Source organism: Paramisgurnus dabryanus, chromosome 21, assembly GCF_030506205.2.
Source record: "Paramisgurnus dabryanus chromosome 21, PD_genome_1.1, whole genome shotgun sequence".
Lineage (NCBI taxonomy): Eukaryota > Metazoa > Chordata > Actinopteri > Cypriniformes > Cobitidae > Paramisgurnus > Paramisgurnus dabryanus.
The window spans coordinates 3,872,754-3,891,137 of record NC_133357.1 but is presented as its reverse complement, the minus strand read 5'-3'; the positions used below and the strand labels follow the sequence as shown (position 1 = coordinate 3,891,137).

General features: G+C 35.8%; 1 protein-coding gene across 1 annotated transcript; it reads right to left on the bottom strand.

Annotated features, from left to right (window-relative positions):
* Positions 1–166: 166 nt before the first annotated feature.
* Positions 167–9,411, bottom strand: LOC135776018 (trypsin-3). The gene is made up of 6 exons (XM_065286640.2): positions 9,349–9,411; positions 9,016–9,081; positions 6,149–6,299; positions 5,888–6,029; positions 5,473–5,730; positions 167–561 (listed from the first exon to the last, which is right to left on the bottom strand). Exons 2-6 carry the CDS (start codon positions 9,068–9,070, stop codon positions 409–411), a joined length of 759 nt encoding a protein of 252 aa, XP_065142712.1. The 5' UTR covers positions 9,071–9,081; positions 9,349–9,411; the 3' UTR covers positions 167–408.
* Positions 9,412–18,384: the final 8,973 nt, after the last annotated feature.

Below are 18,384 nucleotides of genomic sequence, written 5' to 3'. Positions count from 1 at the left end.
AGACAGGTTTTTCTATTTTTGAAAAGCAAGCGCTTGTATACTTCATTGTTTAGTTTTTTGTTTTCATATTGTCTTAAGGTATTTGCTGAATGCTTAAACTTTCACTTTGCAAAATTGTATGCATTTATGTCAAGATTCTGACTTTTTAGGATTTTCTTCTGATTAATTTTAAACCTCACACAGTCACCTTTATTGCCTTTATTTTCATGTTAGTGGCAGGAAGTAGCACAAAAGAAATTTAATGAAAATGGGCTTGAACAAATGTATTTTATTTGAAAATAAAACAAGTTTAAACAAAAGTTTGTGCGCACATTATGATTTTGAGATTATGGATGCAATAATGAGATCAGAGTTTTCCCTAATTCAGATTTTATGGCAACACTTCCCACATTTTGACGACGGTGTAATTTAGTTGTCAGCGTTCATGATCCAGTCGATCCAGCGGTTGTAGTTTCTCACTTTTGTGTAGACACCAGGATAAAATGGTTGGGCACAGCTTACTCCCCATGACACGATTCCTTCTAGATTCCCATCACAGATCAGTGGCCCACCCGAATCACCCTGTGAGAAAGTGATACAAACAAAAATTTTTCTGTTTTTCTGAACTATAAACAGACTTTGAATTATGTCAAAGATTATGGGGATCCCCTATAGCTAAGCCCACCCCACATCATTATAGGGTCACTGTGATTTCACAAAGATGTAATCCTGGATTAACATTTTAATTAAAGAAACCCCAAATTACTCTTAACTCAAACCCTAACCATTTTTACCCCTTAGTCAGATTATTGTGAAATAATAGTTGGAGAAGAAATTTTTAAAAGACCCTAACCCAATCCTAAATCTAAATCTAACAATATGTCAATTACACCAAAAAACAGCGTGAGGCACACTTAAAGGATTAGTCAATTTTCTTTAAAAAAAATTCAGATAATTTACTCACCACCTTGTCATCCAAACTGTTGATGTCTTTCTTTGTTCAGTTGAGAAGAAATTATGTTTTTGAGGAAAACATTCAAGGATTTTCTCATTTTAATGGACTTTAATGGACCCCAACAGTTAACAGTTTTAATGCAGTTTAAAATTGCAGCTTTAAAGGACTCTCAAACGAGACATAAAGGTCTTATCTAGCAAAACGATTGTCATTTTTAGCAAGAAAAATAATTTGCCCTTTTAAACCACAACTTCCCTTCATCTGTGGCTGTGTGACGAGCCAGCACGACCTCACGTAATTGCGTAATGAAGTTGAAAGGTCACGTGTTACAGATATGAAACACACATTTGCAAACCATTTTTAAACAATAAACTGACACAAAGACATTAATTAGTATTAATCGATATACAACAACGTCGGAAGTGTCCTTTTTCTCCACACTTGTAAACACTGAGGCGTAGTTTCGCATACGTCATCCGTGACCTCTTGACATGATGACGTATTACGTGAGGTCGGGCTGGTGCGTCACACAACCGGAGGAAGCAATAAGTTGTGGTTTTAAAGTGCGTATTTATTTCTTTTTATTGCCAAAAATGACAATCGTTTCGGTAGATAAGACCCTTATGCCTCGTTTGAGATCGGTCAGAGTCCTTTGAAACTGCAATTTTAAACTGCATTAAAACTGTTAAGTTCAAGTTCAAGTTCGTTTATTTATAGAGCACAATTTCACACAGTCAGACGACTGCCCAAAGTGCTGTACAGTGCAGAGTAGATAAAACATAGCAAGATAAAAATAAGCACTATTAAAATAAAAAGGAATAGAAGTTATTTAAGTAAAACCACAGTGGAAACACACAGTTATAATGCGTGGCTTCCAACAATAAAAGGTACAATTCCTATGCACACATGATAACCACAACAAGCAAGGCAGTAAGCGAAACTTAAAAACTAAATCTGATCATCAGGAAAGGCGAGCGAAAAAAGATGGGTTTTTAAGAGCGATTTAAAAGTCCCTAAAGAGGGAGCAGTTCTAATATGTAAAGGTAGATTGTTCCACAGTCTAGGGTCCGTGATGGAAAAAGCTCTGTCACCTCTACGTTTTAATCTGGATGAGGGAATCGTTAGTAAGTTTTGGCTTCCAGATCGGAGTACTCGGGTGGGGTTGTGAGGAGAAATGAGTTCAGATAAATAACTGGGCGCAAGACCATGTTGACATTTATACACAAATAAGATTATTTTAAAATGTACACGGTACTGGATCGGTAGCCAGTGGAGGGCACGAAGTAACGGAGTTGAGTGGTCATATTTGCGGCCATTTTTTAGAAATTTTGCTGCAGCATTTTGGACAAGTTGTAGCCGGGCTAATTGAGATTTTGAAATTCCGCTATATAAAGAATTGCAGTAGTCCAACCGTGAAACAATGAAGGCATGGACTACTGTCTCGAGGGATTTTACAGGCAATGCATTTTTGATTTTAGACAACAGACGGAGCTGGAAAAAACTAGAAGAAACAACAGAGGAGATGTGTTTGTCAAGAGTGAGCTGGCTGTCCAGCCAAACGCCGAGGTTTTTCACACACTTTGTTTGATGGACTGCCAGATCACCTAGAATAGAGTTTTCAGTCTTACTAGTGTTTGAAGGATTAAACACGATAACCTCGGTCTTTGAATTATTTAGAAATAGGACATTTTTTGCCAGCCAGTTTTTTATCTCCTCCAGGCAGGAAAACAGTGAGGTGACAGAGGGAGATTTATCTCTTTTTATAGGCAGATAGATCTGGGTGTCATCTGCATAAAGATGGTACTGAACCCCATGCTTTCTTATAATTGAGCCTAACGGCAACATATAAAGAGAGAAAAGCAGGGGAGAGAGGATGGAACCCCGAGGGAGGCCAAATTCAAGACGAGCCGCAGAGGAGGAGTAATTTCCAATTTTTACTGAATAATAGCGATCAGCGAACATTCCCATTTAACCCAACTAGAGATTGTAGTCTCGAGAGAAGCACCTGGTGGTCAATGGTGTCGAAAGCAGCAGTTAGCTCTAGGAGAACTAGAATCATGGAATTCCCAGAGTCTGTGGTTAAAATATCGTTAAACACTCTTAATAGGGCAGACTCAGTACTGTGGAGAGGTTTAAAGCCCGACTGGAAGTGCTCGGAGATGTGATTTGTACAAAGGAATGACTGTAATTGAAGTAGGACCAACTTCTCAAGTACCTTAGAAATGAATGGGAGCACTGAAATAGGTCGAAAGTTATTTAGCACCGATGTATCTAGGGAGGGGTTTTTTTTTAGCAGGGGGGTGACAACTGCCTGTTTTAAAGCAGCAGGTACCATCCCAGTATCTAAGCACTTATTAATGAAAATAAGAAGAGTGGGACAAACAGACTCTGTGATCAATTTGAGGTAGCGAGGGTGTATTTCATCATAAGGGCTCAGAGAAGGTTTAAGTGCACTGATAACTTCAGAAAGTTGTGTTAATGACACAGGTTCAAAAGAGTCCCAAACAGATGAAGGTTGTGACACAAACACAGAGTTTTTAATTGTTACCTGAGACCTTAAATTTAAGATTTTATCAGAAAAGAATCTCAAGAAGTGTTCACAAAGTTAATTAGAAGGGTTTGGAATGCGGTTGACAGGTGGATTTAACATAGTGTTTATCACAGCAAAAAGGGTTTTGGGCTTATTGTTATTGCACAGGATTAGATTTGAGAAGTACGCCGCTTTAGCGGCTTTTGATGCAGACTGGTATGCCAGCAGAGCAGATTTATACAACTCAAATGAAGACTGCAATTTGTCCTTTTTCCATTTTCTTTCCTTTATTCTAAGTTAAGTTGAGTTAAGTGTTGGGGTTCATTAAAGTCCATTAAAATGAGAAAAATCCTGGAATGTTTTCCTAAAAAAACATAATCTCTTCTCGACTGAACAAAGACAGACATCAACATTTTGGATGACATGGTGGTGAGTAAATTATCTGGAGTTTATTGTGAAAATTGGGACATATAACGGACAGCATCGCTTTGTGGTAGCGCAGCACGAGAATTTTAAATTCATTTAGTATTTTAATAAAAACCAGCGGACCCCATAATTTATAAGTTTTGGTCCCTCAATGCTTTTAGGAGGTCCGAGACCACCCTAGCCCCCCCACCCCATTTCGAACACTGCTGTGAACTCCTCTTAAGCCAGGGGTGCCCAACCCTGCTCCTGGAGGGCTACCGTCCTGCAGACTTCAGTTCCAACCAAGCTCCAACACACATGGATGTAATTATTAAGCAACCCTGAACACCTTGATTAGCTGCTTCAGCTGTGCTTAATTGGGGTTGTAGCTAAAATGTGCAGGACAGTAGCCCTCCAGGAACAGGGTTGGGCACCCCTGTCTTAAGCAATAGCAGGAACCTGCAAGATCTCTTAAACGGAAAATGAAAAAACATCCTAATTTCGAATTCAAATCTAATGACTTCAATCTACTTAAAGAAAGTTTAATATGGTTTTAGTGCCAAGAGAGGTCAACACTAAATACAGACATTTGCTAGAAAAAGCCATTTTGTTCTGCATTTTTTTTCTGTATTTTATGTGGAAATAAACATGGGTGGTCATTAATACTTTTCTAAAACAACAAAGATGCTGGTGGTCTCAGACTTTTGCACAGAACTGTATATATTTAAACATACATATGCCAATTTACATAATACGATTTATCTATTTTTCTCCAAACTTACCATCAACAATCTCCAATACCTCCAAAGCTATAAAACTCTATATAATGTCATTGTTCATCATTCATAATATTTTTGTAGCCTTACACTAGTGTTTTGTCTACCCATGATGTCACCTTTCATTTAGCATAAAGAAGAAGTTAAGGCCGATCCCCCACCTGGGAGTTCCTAACATTGTTGCCATATCTCAGTACATATAAATTTCACTGAATTGGGGGCGGCTAACCACACCCTTATTCCCAGAAGGCCTTGTTCACAAAAACCCTTTGGGGGGAGACAATCGGAGGTCAGGCTTTGCAGAATACTGCTTTTAGAAATCGAGAAGCCAACAGACTACAGGCAGGTATAGGCAAGTCAATAACTCATAAAAACCTCTGAGACCGTGCACCCGAGACTCTTATATCATAATGCAAAGAAAAGAAATGTGCATTACATTATGATTACAGGCATGGCTGCAAACTCTTCAATATAACACAGTCCTTAGTGCTTGATTGATTTTATAAAAACAACAATAGTTGCTATATTTGCACGAGTAAATAGCCTGACAAATAAGCCTATCAAGCATTAAAGTTCCAATCCATTTTGGACTCGGCCTCTTAAAAATAAAAGTGTACCATTCGGAGACACTAATGGTTCAATACAAAATTTCAAACAGCAAAGAAAAGCTGTGCATTGCAATCTTGAAATAAAGTTGTATCGACATTTTTTTTAATGCATTATAACGCACGACCTCTGTCATTATATTTGCAATTCAATTATTTTCTGACGCAATTGAATTTGCACACACAGCACCTTTAACAAATTTGACTCGGGCCCCTGGTTACCTGGCATGAGTCTTTTCCACCGAAGCGAGAGCCAGCACAAAGCATGTTGTCATTGACTCTATAGTTATAGTAGTAAAAGCAGTAAGGGATGATCTCCACATCCACTGCACGCAGAACCGGTGACAGATAGGCACTGTAGAGACGCGTCACTCCCCATCCACTCACAGTACAGCTGGTCCCTCCGGACGGCTCAGGGGTGTCTGTATCCGGTAATGGAGCCGGCTGAACGTAAGCGTTAAGCTGTGCTGGAACACTGAGCTGGGAAAAATAAACCCGACAACTTCTGCTGAGCAAAAACAACAGTTTTCAAAGATGTTTCTGTACATTTATTCATGTTTCTGTACATTGAGTTTTTAAGCTTTGTATTCAATTTATAAAATTAACAGATTAAAGGGTTTATTGTTGTGTTGCTTACCTTAATGAGTAATATATCATTGTTAAATGTTTTTGGGTTGTAGGCGAAATGACTGTAGATTTTGGATACATTAAGTACTTGTTCAACTCCCTCTTCTTTAGCAAGGTTGTGTTCACTCAACACTACCTGCATCACACTGGCCCTATTGATTTAACATTCAAATAATTTATTCAGATAAAAAAAGAAATGCATTCATTTTAATTTAAATTTCACATACAAATGTTGTGGTTATTTGTAGTGTTGACTGGCTGCAGTACTTACGGTCGCCAGCAGTGGGCAGCAGATATCACCCATTGTGGATCAATGAGGGTGCCACCACAGTAATGCTTCCTATCATACTGAAGTGATGCTTGGTATTTAATTGAGTAAGGCACGACCTCTTGACCCCCGATGATCCTTTGTGAAATTGTGTCTAAGGGATTTCAAAAGCAAGATTAAAAAAGATTAACCTTTTAATGCTTTGCATTTTGTTTATTGTATGATAAGAAGATGATAAAGTGAGTCTTATCATTAAGTAGGCTGAAAAAAGCCTGCGGTTACACCAGTGCACCATGTTTGCATTGTGGAAAATTTGTTTAAAAACTTTTTTATAGATTAAAGTCTAACATTAGGATTCTGGGAAAAAAGTACAAAAGCTGTTGCTGGGGTGGTACCCTTTCAAAAGAGGTGGTAGGCCTACCTAAAGGGTGCATGTTAGTTCCTCAAAGGCACTTATTGGTTGGCCTACCTCAAAGATGCATTGCTTTATCTAAATAGTACATCTTTTAAATCTTTCCGAGTTATCTCGTCAATTAAGAGAAGACATTTGCATAAAAAAGTGTTCCCTAAAAAATGTTATGTTAACTATAACTGTCACTGTCCCACAGGTGGGACGTTTGGCATTACATATTTAAAACAATAATTACATAGTCTAAACCTACACCAATCTTGACAAACTATATACCGTTGGAAAGCTCTAAGAATGTAGTTTTAATATATCAACACCATTTTGAAAAAAAAAGTATGTAGTAAGAGTCATTTTCTAAAATGTCGCAGACCAACAGTTGGGCCCAAAATGTTATTACATATTTATTTGTAAATATCCCATTAACCTGAAATAACCTCGACAAACTATATATTGTTGGAAAGCTCAGGGAATGTAGTTTTCATATTTCAAGGCCATTTGATGATAGAATTTGTATAGGGACAGTTATTTTGTTAAATGTCACTCACCCCATAGGAATACATATAAATGATTATAAATTTATAACACTAATACCCTATAAACTTGAAATAATCTTGACAAACTATATATTGTTGGAAAGCTCTAGGAATGTAGTTTTCATATTTCAAGGCCATTTGATGATGGAAATTTAGTAGTGAGAGTCATTTTGTTATTTGTCACTGACCCAGTAGGAGTCCATATGAATTCGTATATATTCATAATTCTAATATTCTTCAAAATGAATATATGAATCTTCAAAAATCTTGACAAACTATATATCGTTGGAAAGCTCTAAGAATGTAGTTTTCATATTTCAAAACCTTTTTGCATTAAACACAATGCAGAGACATAATTTATCAACTTTTGACAAGATATTGCAACTAACCGTTGACACCTAGTGGCCTTGTTTGGTAAAACCACTAAAAGTGTGACAGAAACTTCATTTTTTGTTATTTTCACCTAAAATTTGGTTCAGAACTAGTTGAGACTTGTGTCTTTATTGGTGTGGTGTTTTGAGAGTAAAACATTTTAATTTTTATATACATTTGATTAGAGAGTATATACTTTATTGCATTATTTTTATTATTTAAAATAAATTTAAACGGGTATAACTTTTTTGTCATTTAATATTTACAACTTCAAACACCTCAGTGTAAAACTATAAATTGTCTTTTTAAAAAAGAGACAAACTTAACAAATTTTGCTTCTAAACCAAAGAATGCCAGAGTTATAGTAATTTTAACTTGCAGATCACCTTTTCACCCCCCCACTCAAAAGGGGCAGTAACAGTTATAGGGTTAATCGACAATACCGTGATCAGCCACTAAATTACCTATGAATAAACTGAAGCCAAAACATTATTTTAAACTCTGTGTATGTTTTGATAATTAATCTGAATTGCAAAAATGCAATTATTTCAGATTTTTGCTAAAAAAATATATTAAATACCAATATTTAAGAATTTATAAGCAAAGAAAAAATATAGATAGGATGAAATGTTTTTTTTTCCCATTTTGTTTGTTTGTTTGTTTGAAAGCAGATGGTCTGTTCTTTCATTTGATATATTTGTATGTTTAAATATTTCCTGGATATTTCCTGAAAATCTTTCTGGAAGGCATTTGTGAAACTTTTGTGAAAAAAAAAACAAAATCAAATGCTGGCAGGCAACTTAAAAAAAAATGGCTGGTGGGGAATGAGTTAAAGGGGACATATCATGAAAATCAGACTTTTTTCATGTTTAAGTATAATTGGGTCCCCAGTGCTTCTATTAACCTTAATGTGAAGAAGAACAACCCAGTAACTTAGTTTTGGTAAACCAAACATGTGAAAAAATAGGTCATTGAAATTTGGCTCACCTTGTGATGTCAGAAGGGGATCTTATTATAATAATACCGCCCCTTAATCTGCACTAGCCAACCACGGCACTGCCATTTAGTGCAGATAGAGAAAGCGAAGTAATTAACAGCACAATTCAGTTTCAATTTCAACAAACCACCATTATGGCGATCAGTGTTTGCATTTCATCAGCTCATTTGCATTTTAAAGGACACACCCAAAACAGCTCATTTTTGCTCACACCTACAAAGTGGCAATTTTAACATCTTATAATAAATTATTTGTGGAGAATTTTGAGCTAAAACTTCACATACGTACTCTAGGGACACCATATATTTATTTTACATATTTAAAAAAGTATTAAGAAATGTCCCCTTTAAAGGGTATCCCAGTGACAGCTTTTGTACCTTAATTTCTGACAGTGTGCATTCAGATAAATGTACCTGTATTAAAAATATCTTGAATGTGAATATATGGCAAAATATATTTTGTGGAAACTTCACAAACTAATAATGTGTGTGAATATGTGTGCATGGAGGGATTTATTGTTTATCTAAACTGTTTGTCTAAATGAAATAGAGGTGCGTACCTTTGATAGTTACAGCCAGCACGAGAAACACTGTTTCCCATAATAATCGAGTCATAGTTTAGGTGCCTGTGAGCAAGAAAATAAGCAATCTGAGCATACAAGCATAACACTGAAATAGAAATTCAATGATATCTGAAAATGAGACAAAGTTTTACAATGGTTATAATAAAGGTGTGAATCATAAATGTTGTTTCTCTGACAGGTCTATATAATACCAAACTGATACCAGTAAGTACGCAGAGCCAACGTGCATGCCTTTCTTTTTCTCACACTGTATATCTAATCTTCATAATGTGCTTTGAATTCCAGAAACATAAAATATATCAGACTTACCAGTGCAAAATCCTTCACCTCCGAAGCCTTGAATAACCTCCAACCTCCAACTGCTGATCTCAGTACTTCCCATAATCCTTTTATAATGTAACCATATCCATGTCTATTGCTTCTGTCGACCAGTAAAACAACAAACAGTATGGGCTATCCCACAGATATACTGAAACTGACCCAATACTCAACAAAGCCACGGTCTCTCAAGTGTGACAAATATCGGACGTAAAAGCTCTTTATTATCTACCGTTGTTAAGTTTCTTTGGAACAACACCCAGTCCGGGCACCTCAAGGGTAGCGGTAGACACCCATACATTGAGTATTGTCACTTAAAAGGTGTTTAGCAGGGTTGAGTTACATGGACAAAACATCTTTTAAACACAATAAGTGACTTAACTGTGGTGATATGTAATAAGGAAGCCTCATCTGTTTTTGTTCATGTCTGTGAAATGTTTTACATTAGCTCCTATAACACTTTTTCTTTTCAAAGAGGTATGATGTTATTTTCTCATTTTGATTGGGAAATTGTATGAGACTACTGTTAGCTACTTTTATCCAAAACAACTTGTAAAATTGAAGACAACAATGAAGTAATTTACCTTAAAGAGGCAATAATATGAGATGTGCTATAAAGTTACAAAGCTATAACAGTTGCTAGAGACTATAGGGATGCACTGATACAAAATGTCTGTGCCGTTGCCAATTTGATTATACAGAATAACATCCACTGATACTGAGAGATAATGATAGTTTTGCTTTTTAAAGAGCACCAATTATCCAATTCGCGATTTTACATTTCCTTTGGTGTGTAAGTGTGAACTAGTTTATGTAAACGATATGCAAAAGGTGTAAATCCTAAAGTAAACGATGCATGGCGCAAGTTATCGTTTCCAATGTAAATCTCTTTTCTTGAACTACACTGCAAAAAAATATTTTCTTACTAGAAACTTTTTCTTGATGAGCAAAACGACCCAAAAAAATAAGTCTAGTTTTAGACTTAAAATATCAAATTTCAGTGATTTTGTTCATAAAACAAACAAAAAAATCTGCCAATTGGGTAAGCAAAATTTTCTTGAATTTTTCTTGAATTTATTGTTTAAAAAAATTTTCAAGGGTCGTTTTGCTCATTAAGAAAAAGCATCTTAATTTAAGAATTTTTAGATTTTTTTACTGAAAACAAGACAAACATACTAAGAATTGTTTTTCTTGAAAATATTTTTGCAGTGCAAAAAATGACTTTCTTAGTTAGTATTTTTCAAATTTAAGTGAATTAGTGGATTAAACAAGCAAAAAAATCTGCCAATGGGGTAAGCAAAAAAATCTTGAACAAAAATACTACACTGCAAAAAATGATTTTCAAGAAAAAAAATTCTTAGTATTTTTGTCTTGTTTTCAGTAAAAATATCTAAATATTCTTAAATTAAGATGCTTTTTCTGGAGGAGCAAAACCACCCAAGAAAATAAGTCTAGTTTTTAGACCAAAAATATCAAATGTAAGTGATTTTGTGCATAAAACAAGCAAAGAAATCTGCCAATAAGGTAAGCTAATTTTTCTTGATTTTTTCTTGAATTTAGTGTTTAAGAAAAATTTTCAAGATTTTTTTGCTTGTTTTATGCACAAAATCACTTACATTTGATATTTTTGGTCTAAAAACTAGACTTATTTTGTTGGGTTGCTTTGCTCATTAAGAAAAAGCATCTTAGTTTAAGAATTTGTAGATATTTTTACTGAAAAAAATGACAAAAATACTAAGAATTTTTTTTCTTGAAAATCTTTTTTTTTTGCAGTGTAAGGGGGCGTGCACACCAAAACGTTTATGCCCGTGGCCGGCGCATGTTTTCAATTGTTTCCAATTGTTTCCAATGGAAGCTCAGCGTTTTTCAAATAAGCCAGCAGCTAACGGTTTTCTTCCACACTGAATGAAAGATATTCAACTTTGGGTAAAAAGCTACGCTCGTCAATGTCAGTTCTCACACGACCGTCCAATCACAGTGGAGGAGGGGCGGGACATTACCACAGCAACCAACCGGCTCACAGCGGAAGTATCAGAGCTACCAAAGCGCTCAGCTAAAGAAAGCTGGCACTCAGCTGAGAAACGGCTGGCATTCTGCGTTATCCAGGTGTTTTCAGCCGCGTTTAAAAGTTTTGGTGTGCACAACCCCTAAGTAAGAAAGTCATTTTTTTTTGCAGTGTACAGTCATGTAATTTTTTTATTCTTTTTCGTGATACTGTTTACCAGGGTGCGATTTGCCGGGGGGGATGCGTGGGATTTCCCCCTTTCTGGTCAATGTATCCCTGCCTCTGCTTAATTATTTTTATCCATTGTCGCCTGGCGTTAGTGTTAAAGTTGGGTTTGGGTAAGGCTGTCATTTTATGTAAATCTAACCCTAAACCGAAGCGACAATGGTAAGAAAATACAGTTGAGTAACCAATACATGACAATCACACATAAACAGAAATTCGTGATATGATCATGAAAAACGTGGACATTCGTGACAGTATCTCGAAAAGAATAAAAAATTACGTGACTATACATCATTTCATGAGACTGGGCTGCAATAATGTATGGTATGTGGGAAAATAAACTTTTTTTGAACCATAAAGCAAACCCATTGTATTACACCAAATACACAAAATAACGTGCTCTTTAAACAATATGCCGATACCGATTATATGCCGATATATCAGTGCATTCTGAAGGAATTTTTTAGTTTTTTCAAATATCGAGTTAGTATTCCAGAATATGGGGCGGTTTCCCGGACAGGAATTAGACAACTCCAAGACAAAAATAGTAAGAGCAGTCCAAACTGAAAACTGACATATCTTAAAATACATCAGTGTCCTTTGTTTTGCCTCAAAATGCACACAAGTAATGTTTTTAGTAAGGCATGTTTGTTAAAACTAGTTATATTTCCTAATTAAACTAAGGCCTAGTCCTGGCTTAAGCTAATCCCTGTCTGGGAATCCACCCCTATATATTCATTTATTCTAGACTAACAGATGTTTGAGCGAATGGTTTATTTCACTCCACAAAAAACCTTCTGTGGGACTTTTTTCTAAACTCATCTCTTTATAACTGAGTATACAGTAACTCACACGCACTGTAACTGTAGGTTTTTATTTCGTCTCTGTAGGACAATAGCTGCCGCCTGCACAACTGCTTTAAGAATTTCTCTTGGGAGAGATTGACTTTACATTCAACCAAATAATAGTCTGCAGTCTCTTTGTAAATGAAGGTAAAGTCCTGTAATCTCTAAGATTTATTTCCCTCATGTGTTTGTAATTCAATCCAACCGTGAATTGAATTACAGTAAATACATATGGTCATATTGTACCAAAAATGTGTTTGATCATACAGTAATTCAACGACACTGTTGATGTAATGAAGAAGACAGTGATACAAAAACTGAGATGTTTATTAACATTTCCTAATATAAAATTTTATTACACAGTTAATCCAAATTAACTACCTTGTTTATTTTAACTAATACTCTCACCCTGTAGAAATCTCTTCAGATGCCAACATTCCTGTCAACTTAATTATCACGGTAACCATACAAATTAAACCTCTTATTTCAAAGATCATGTTTGAAAACAGAACCAACCCTTAAACATCTCTTATTACCGGTTCTCAAGGGATCTGCAGTGGATCCAATACAGAACCGCAAGACATCATATCTTGCAGATGAGGACAGTAAAAACGGGGCTAAACGCTCTGTTGTGGTATGGCAAATCCAACGAAAACAGCCATGGGGAAAGAGAGAGCCCGTAATGAGACGCTCAGAGATTACTGTATGCTGTGTCAGTAGAGATCATTAACTGAGGCTGGTGAGGAGGTGAGGAAGATCAGAGAAGCTTCATTTATAATGATGTCTGCTCCAGATACCCACAGTAACCCTCAACTAACTCCCAACGTAAAAGAAGTTAAAGTGACTTGCCCACCGAATATCACAATTAAAGATAACAAGTGAAACTTTTTACAAGTTTTTTTAAGGTAATGGCATCATGAAGACACGATTATAAATGTATGAATGCCACTGCATCACATATCAGAATATCAAACCAAGTGCCATTTATTTTAAAGAAAAGTTGCCTTTAAATAAAATAAGTTTGTTAGGCTTTAAATCACCCACGCCAGCATCTCCATTGATAATACATTAAACTGGATTTTACAGACAAGGTCAAATGCGTATTATAAAACGGGCAGTTCTGGTTCTTCATTTTGATTGGTTGAAACGCGTTCTAAGCCGTGATAAAATACACCGGTAACCTCACGGTTCAGACCAAATTACATAAGTATCACTGCGCCACTGTTACTGCGTATTGATTTATGAAAATAAACACCACTGTCTTAAATCATATTTTTAATTTGTCTACAATTGCACAATTAATGGCGATATCCAGATGAATGTCAATAAATATTGTTGAGTCATCTCGTCGATAAAGAGAAAACGTTGTCTGAGGATTTTATAACTCAAGTTCATACGTCCGCTATTATCAACTGGGTGGCGATCTTACCCAACTTAAACACTGACGCATTCACTGAAAACACCATGTAGTACTGTTCATGGCTCCGTCTGAATCTGATCTCTTACTAAAGTTCTTCACAAAAATTTAATTATCTCCGCTTTTAATAAAAAATTTGAGAGATGATAAGAGATCAAATGAAGGTAGGATGAAATGTTTTTTTGTTTGTTTTTGTTTCAAAGCGGATGGTCTGTTCTTTCATTTGATATTTTATGTTTATATAAAGAAGATAATTTTCTGGAAGGCATTAAACTAAAACTGGGTGGCAACTTAAAAAAAAAAAAAAACGCTGACGGGGAAAGAGTTCAGCATGCTTCCAAGCATATTTGATCATCACTTCAACAGTTGCACGATATAAATGTTAATGTATGAATTAGATGAATTGTGATTTATAAAATAAACACCACAGTCTTAAATCATATTTTCATTGTGTCTTTGCTGTGTCTGTGTTGGTTGGGAACTGCGCTCTGTTTCAGTCACACTTGATTCTGAGGAACTACTTTGTTTGGCGGAAGAGTAATATTTGTACTAATATAATTACAACTTTTTTGGGTTTTATTTTATAAAATCCCGCTAACGTTATACATATGAAGTAACCGTTTTATAAACGCAATAAACCCCTTGAAGCGTTGGGTTACCAGTGCATTTTATAACAGCTAAGGGGGTTTAGGCACTCCGCTTCGCGTCGTGCCTAACAACGCCCCTTAGCTGTTATAAAATGCACTGGTAACCCACTGCTTCTCGGGGTTTATTGCTTTATTTTAATAATATATTTATATAAATTGGATATGATATATTACTATAATTAATAAAACCACAAAAAGGCTGTTTTGAAATAACAAGGGGCTGCCAGAGAAAATAATAATTTAAACAAACAGTCAAGGTGTTAGTTTGTCCTTCACATCTTATATAACTGACATCAGTTTGGGTGAGTTTGTGAAACCTTTAAGGGCGGTTTCCTGGACAGGGATTAGACTAGTCCTAGATTAAAATAAATGTAAGAGTTGTCCAAACTGAAAACAACTTGCTATACAATCAGTGCCCTTTGTTTTGCATCAAAATGCACATAAGTAATGAGTAAGGCATGCAGTTAAAACTGGTTATTTTGCTAATTAAACTAAGGCCTAGCCCTGGCTTAATCTAATCCCTGTCTGGGAAACCGCCCCATAGTGTTTCAGTTCAGGGTTATTTAGATAATTATATTTAGTGCTAAAACAGGACAGGCAACCAATTTTTATTGCTGTTTGGATGTGACCTGTGTGAACTGAAATAAACTTTTATAAAGTTTATAAAGCCATAAAACGAAACGTATGGGGCCCTCTGAAACCCACACATCCAGTTTTTTTCCATACCATATAAAGTTAAAACTGTTTATAAACTTACCATTGTGCAATAAAATCATGTGCTATACATACTACAAATATATATGTTACAAATATGAATTTAACACGTTTTCACATAAATATTGTACTGTGATTGTATACAGTATACATTTATTTTGTCTAATGTTCAGGTTTTTTAATAATTGCATATTTTTATTGTATGTTTTATTTTTTGATATCTGTTATACTGTGTCTGTCTTGTGTGCTATGACAGTAACTGTAACCAAGAAAATGTGTGAATAAGCATAGATGGCTGTAAAAAGTAAAAGTTGGATCAACTTAAAAAAAATGACTTTAATTAGTAACGCCTAAAAAATGTTATGTTTTTTTTTTCAACTTAATTTTTCTCATTTTAAGTGAAATGTTAAGGTGAAAATTTTTAAATATTTTAGGTGTTACCAATTAAGGTAATTAAAAGTAACTTAATTACACAAATTGTTAAAGGATTATAGTCCATTTTCTTAAAAATCCAGATAATTTACTCACCACCATGTCATCCACCAATGTTCATTCGAGAAGAAATTATGTTTTTTGAGGTAAACATTTCAGGATTTTTCTCATTTTAATGGACTTTAATGGATCCCAACCCTTAACAGTTTTAATGTACTTTAAAATTGCAGTTTCAAAGGACTCTAAATGATCTCAAACGAGCATAAGGGTCTTATCTAGCGAACGATTGTCATTTTTGGCAAGAAAAATAAAAAAATATGCATTTTTAAACTACAACTTCTCGTCTTCCTCCAGCTGTGTGACGAGCCAGCGCAAACTTACTTAATTGCATAATGACGTCGAAAGGTCACATGTTCAATTTATGAAATGCACATTTGCAGACCATTTTAAACAATAAACTGACACAAAGACATTAATTATCATTCGACATACAACAGCGTCTGAACGGTCCTCTTTCTCCACACTTGTAAACACTGGGGCGTAGTTTCCCATACGTCATCCGAGACCTCTTAACGTATTACGTGAGGTCGTGCTGGCGCGTCACATGACTGGAGATAGACGAAAAGTTGTGGTTTAAAAGTGCAGATTTTTCTTGCCAAAAATGACAATCGTTTCGCTAGATAAGACCCTTATAAGACTTATTCACACGGGGCGTAAGCGTTAACGCTTAACGGAAGGCTTGTCTGAAGCGTGGCCAACAGCCAATCACTGTGGCCGCAGCACAAGCTCCGGTCTTCCATAAACGTAATTGGCTGGCTCTGCCTAGGTTATTTGCATAAGGCGATATGATTGGCTGACGCACGCGTTGCCGCTTGAAAAGTTGAGAAATGTTCAACTTCTGCCGCGAGCAACGGCACTGACGCGGCACCGACGGATCCACAATTCAGTTCGCCAACGCTTGACGTCACCCATTAAAAGTGAATGGGAAGCGTCAACGCTTACGCCCCGTGTGAATGCGCCGTTATGCCTCGTTTGGGATTGTTTAGTGCAGAGATCCCCAACCACCGGGTCGCGACCCAGTACCGGGTCGTGGACAAGTTGCCACCGGGTCGCAAGAACGTCCCGAAAAAAAATTGTATAATAGCCACGTAATAGCTTAATCGGATATTTTGTACTTTAAGAGCCGACTTCAAATAACATTGATCATTTCCACTGTTGTACAGAGTCGCGCTCTCTCTCTTTCTTGGTCTCTCTCTCTCTCTCTCTCTACCAGCGCATCAGCGATCACATTGCTGTCATAAGAGTTTTGAGCATATAGTACTTCTAAAACACAATTGATCAAAGAATTGCAGTGTTATAATTTTATGAATCATTTGCAAATGTACCTCGCAAATCATGTAAATACGCGGAGACGTTTTAAAACAACTTCAGAATTATCCATCGATCGTAGCACCATGATCAAAATAAACTATTAGGCTAATAATATTTTAACGGCTACACTTTTAACGTAGGTTTGAAAGGAACTTAAACAGTCATGTGTCAATCATCATTAAAATCATATGGTAAACGCGAGACTTTGTGCCTCTGCGCCCAGCCGCAATTCTTCTGGCATCTCTCCTCCTTCACTTTTCTTCCGTTCTGTTACTTGAACTTGGGGCTCGAGCCCGACCAAGATTCGAAATGCCTTCGAGAACAGCAAGCCAAGTTCATTTACCATTAATTAATAAGACTAAACGGACAGGTAAACTAGTGAAACAATGAAATTAAAAAAATAATCTGCCAAAATATGGTTTTACACATCTATAGAAAATATACTATAAATAAAGCAATTATTCATTTTCCTAATGCAAGGTTGTTTTCTTTATTCCATTTAAAACGTTATACATTTCAAAAAGAGAATTTTCAGCAACTCAGCGACCAACCCCCCCCCCCCCCCCACCATTCTCACCCCTCGGTCCGCGGATCTTTTTTAAAGCTGGAACCGGTCCGCGGTGTAAAAAAGGTTGGGGACCCCTGGTTTAGAGTCCTTTGAAACTGCAATTTTAAACTCCATTAACACTGTTAAGTGTTGGGGTCCATTAAAGTCCATTAAAATTAGAAAAATCCTGAAAAGTTTTCCTAAAAGAACATAACTTTTTCTTGACCAAACAAAGAAAGACATCAACATTTTAATGACATAGTGGTGAGTAAATTATCTGGATTTTTTTTAAATGCACTAATCCTTTAAATAGTATCATATAAAATCAAAATTCTGCATTTTATTTGTTTAAACATTGGCATGTATGTTTATCTTTACTAATGATGAGTTGCTGTAACTTAAGTTATTTTAACTTTATTTATTAAGTTACAGCAACTCATAACTCGTCAAGATAAAAAATCGTCAAGAATGACCAGTAAAACCAAGTTGATTGTCGGCGCTAATAAGCCGTGGTTAGCGCAGCAACACATGGCACTAATGTGCTCACGCGGCCTGAGTTTGATTCCCGCCCAACACTTTCCTGTCTTTTCTCTACTGTTCTGTCTAAATAAAATCATGAAAAGCCCAAAAAAATTACAAAAAAAAGTTGATTATACCTAAAAATATATAAGTGCAAACTATTTTTGTATTGCTTTTTAAAAATAAATGTGGCTATAAATAAATGTGACATAGAAATGTGTCCTTATTACAGTAAAATTCAACATATTAAAACGAATAAAAAACAATTTAAAATTAAACATAAATTAATCTTTTATGGAGCAAAC

Bases quoted from the DNA above. Each gene is read 5' to 3' on its own strand.
- LOC135776018 (XM_065286640.2), bottom strand. From the start codon at position 9,070: ATGACTCGATTATTATGGGAAACAGTGTTTCTCGTGCTGGCTGTAACT. The intron at 6,300-9,015 runs GTACGCACCTCT...GAAATCCCTTAG, and splicing joins GCTGGCTGTAACTATCAAAG to ACACAATTTCACAAAGGATC. The intron at 6,030-6,148 runs GTAAGTACTGCA...TTAAATCAATAG, and splicing joins GCTGCCCACTGCTGGCGACC to GGCCAGTGTGATGCAGGTAG.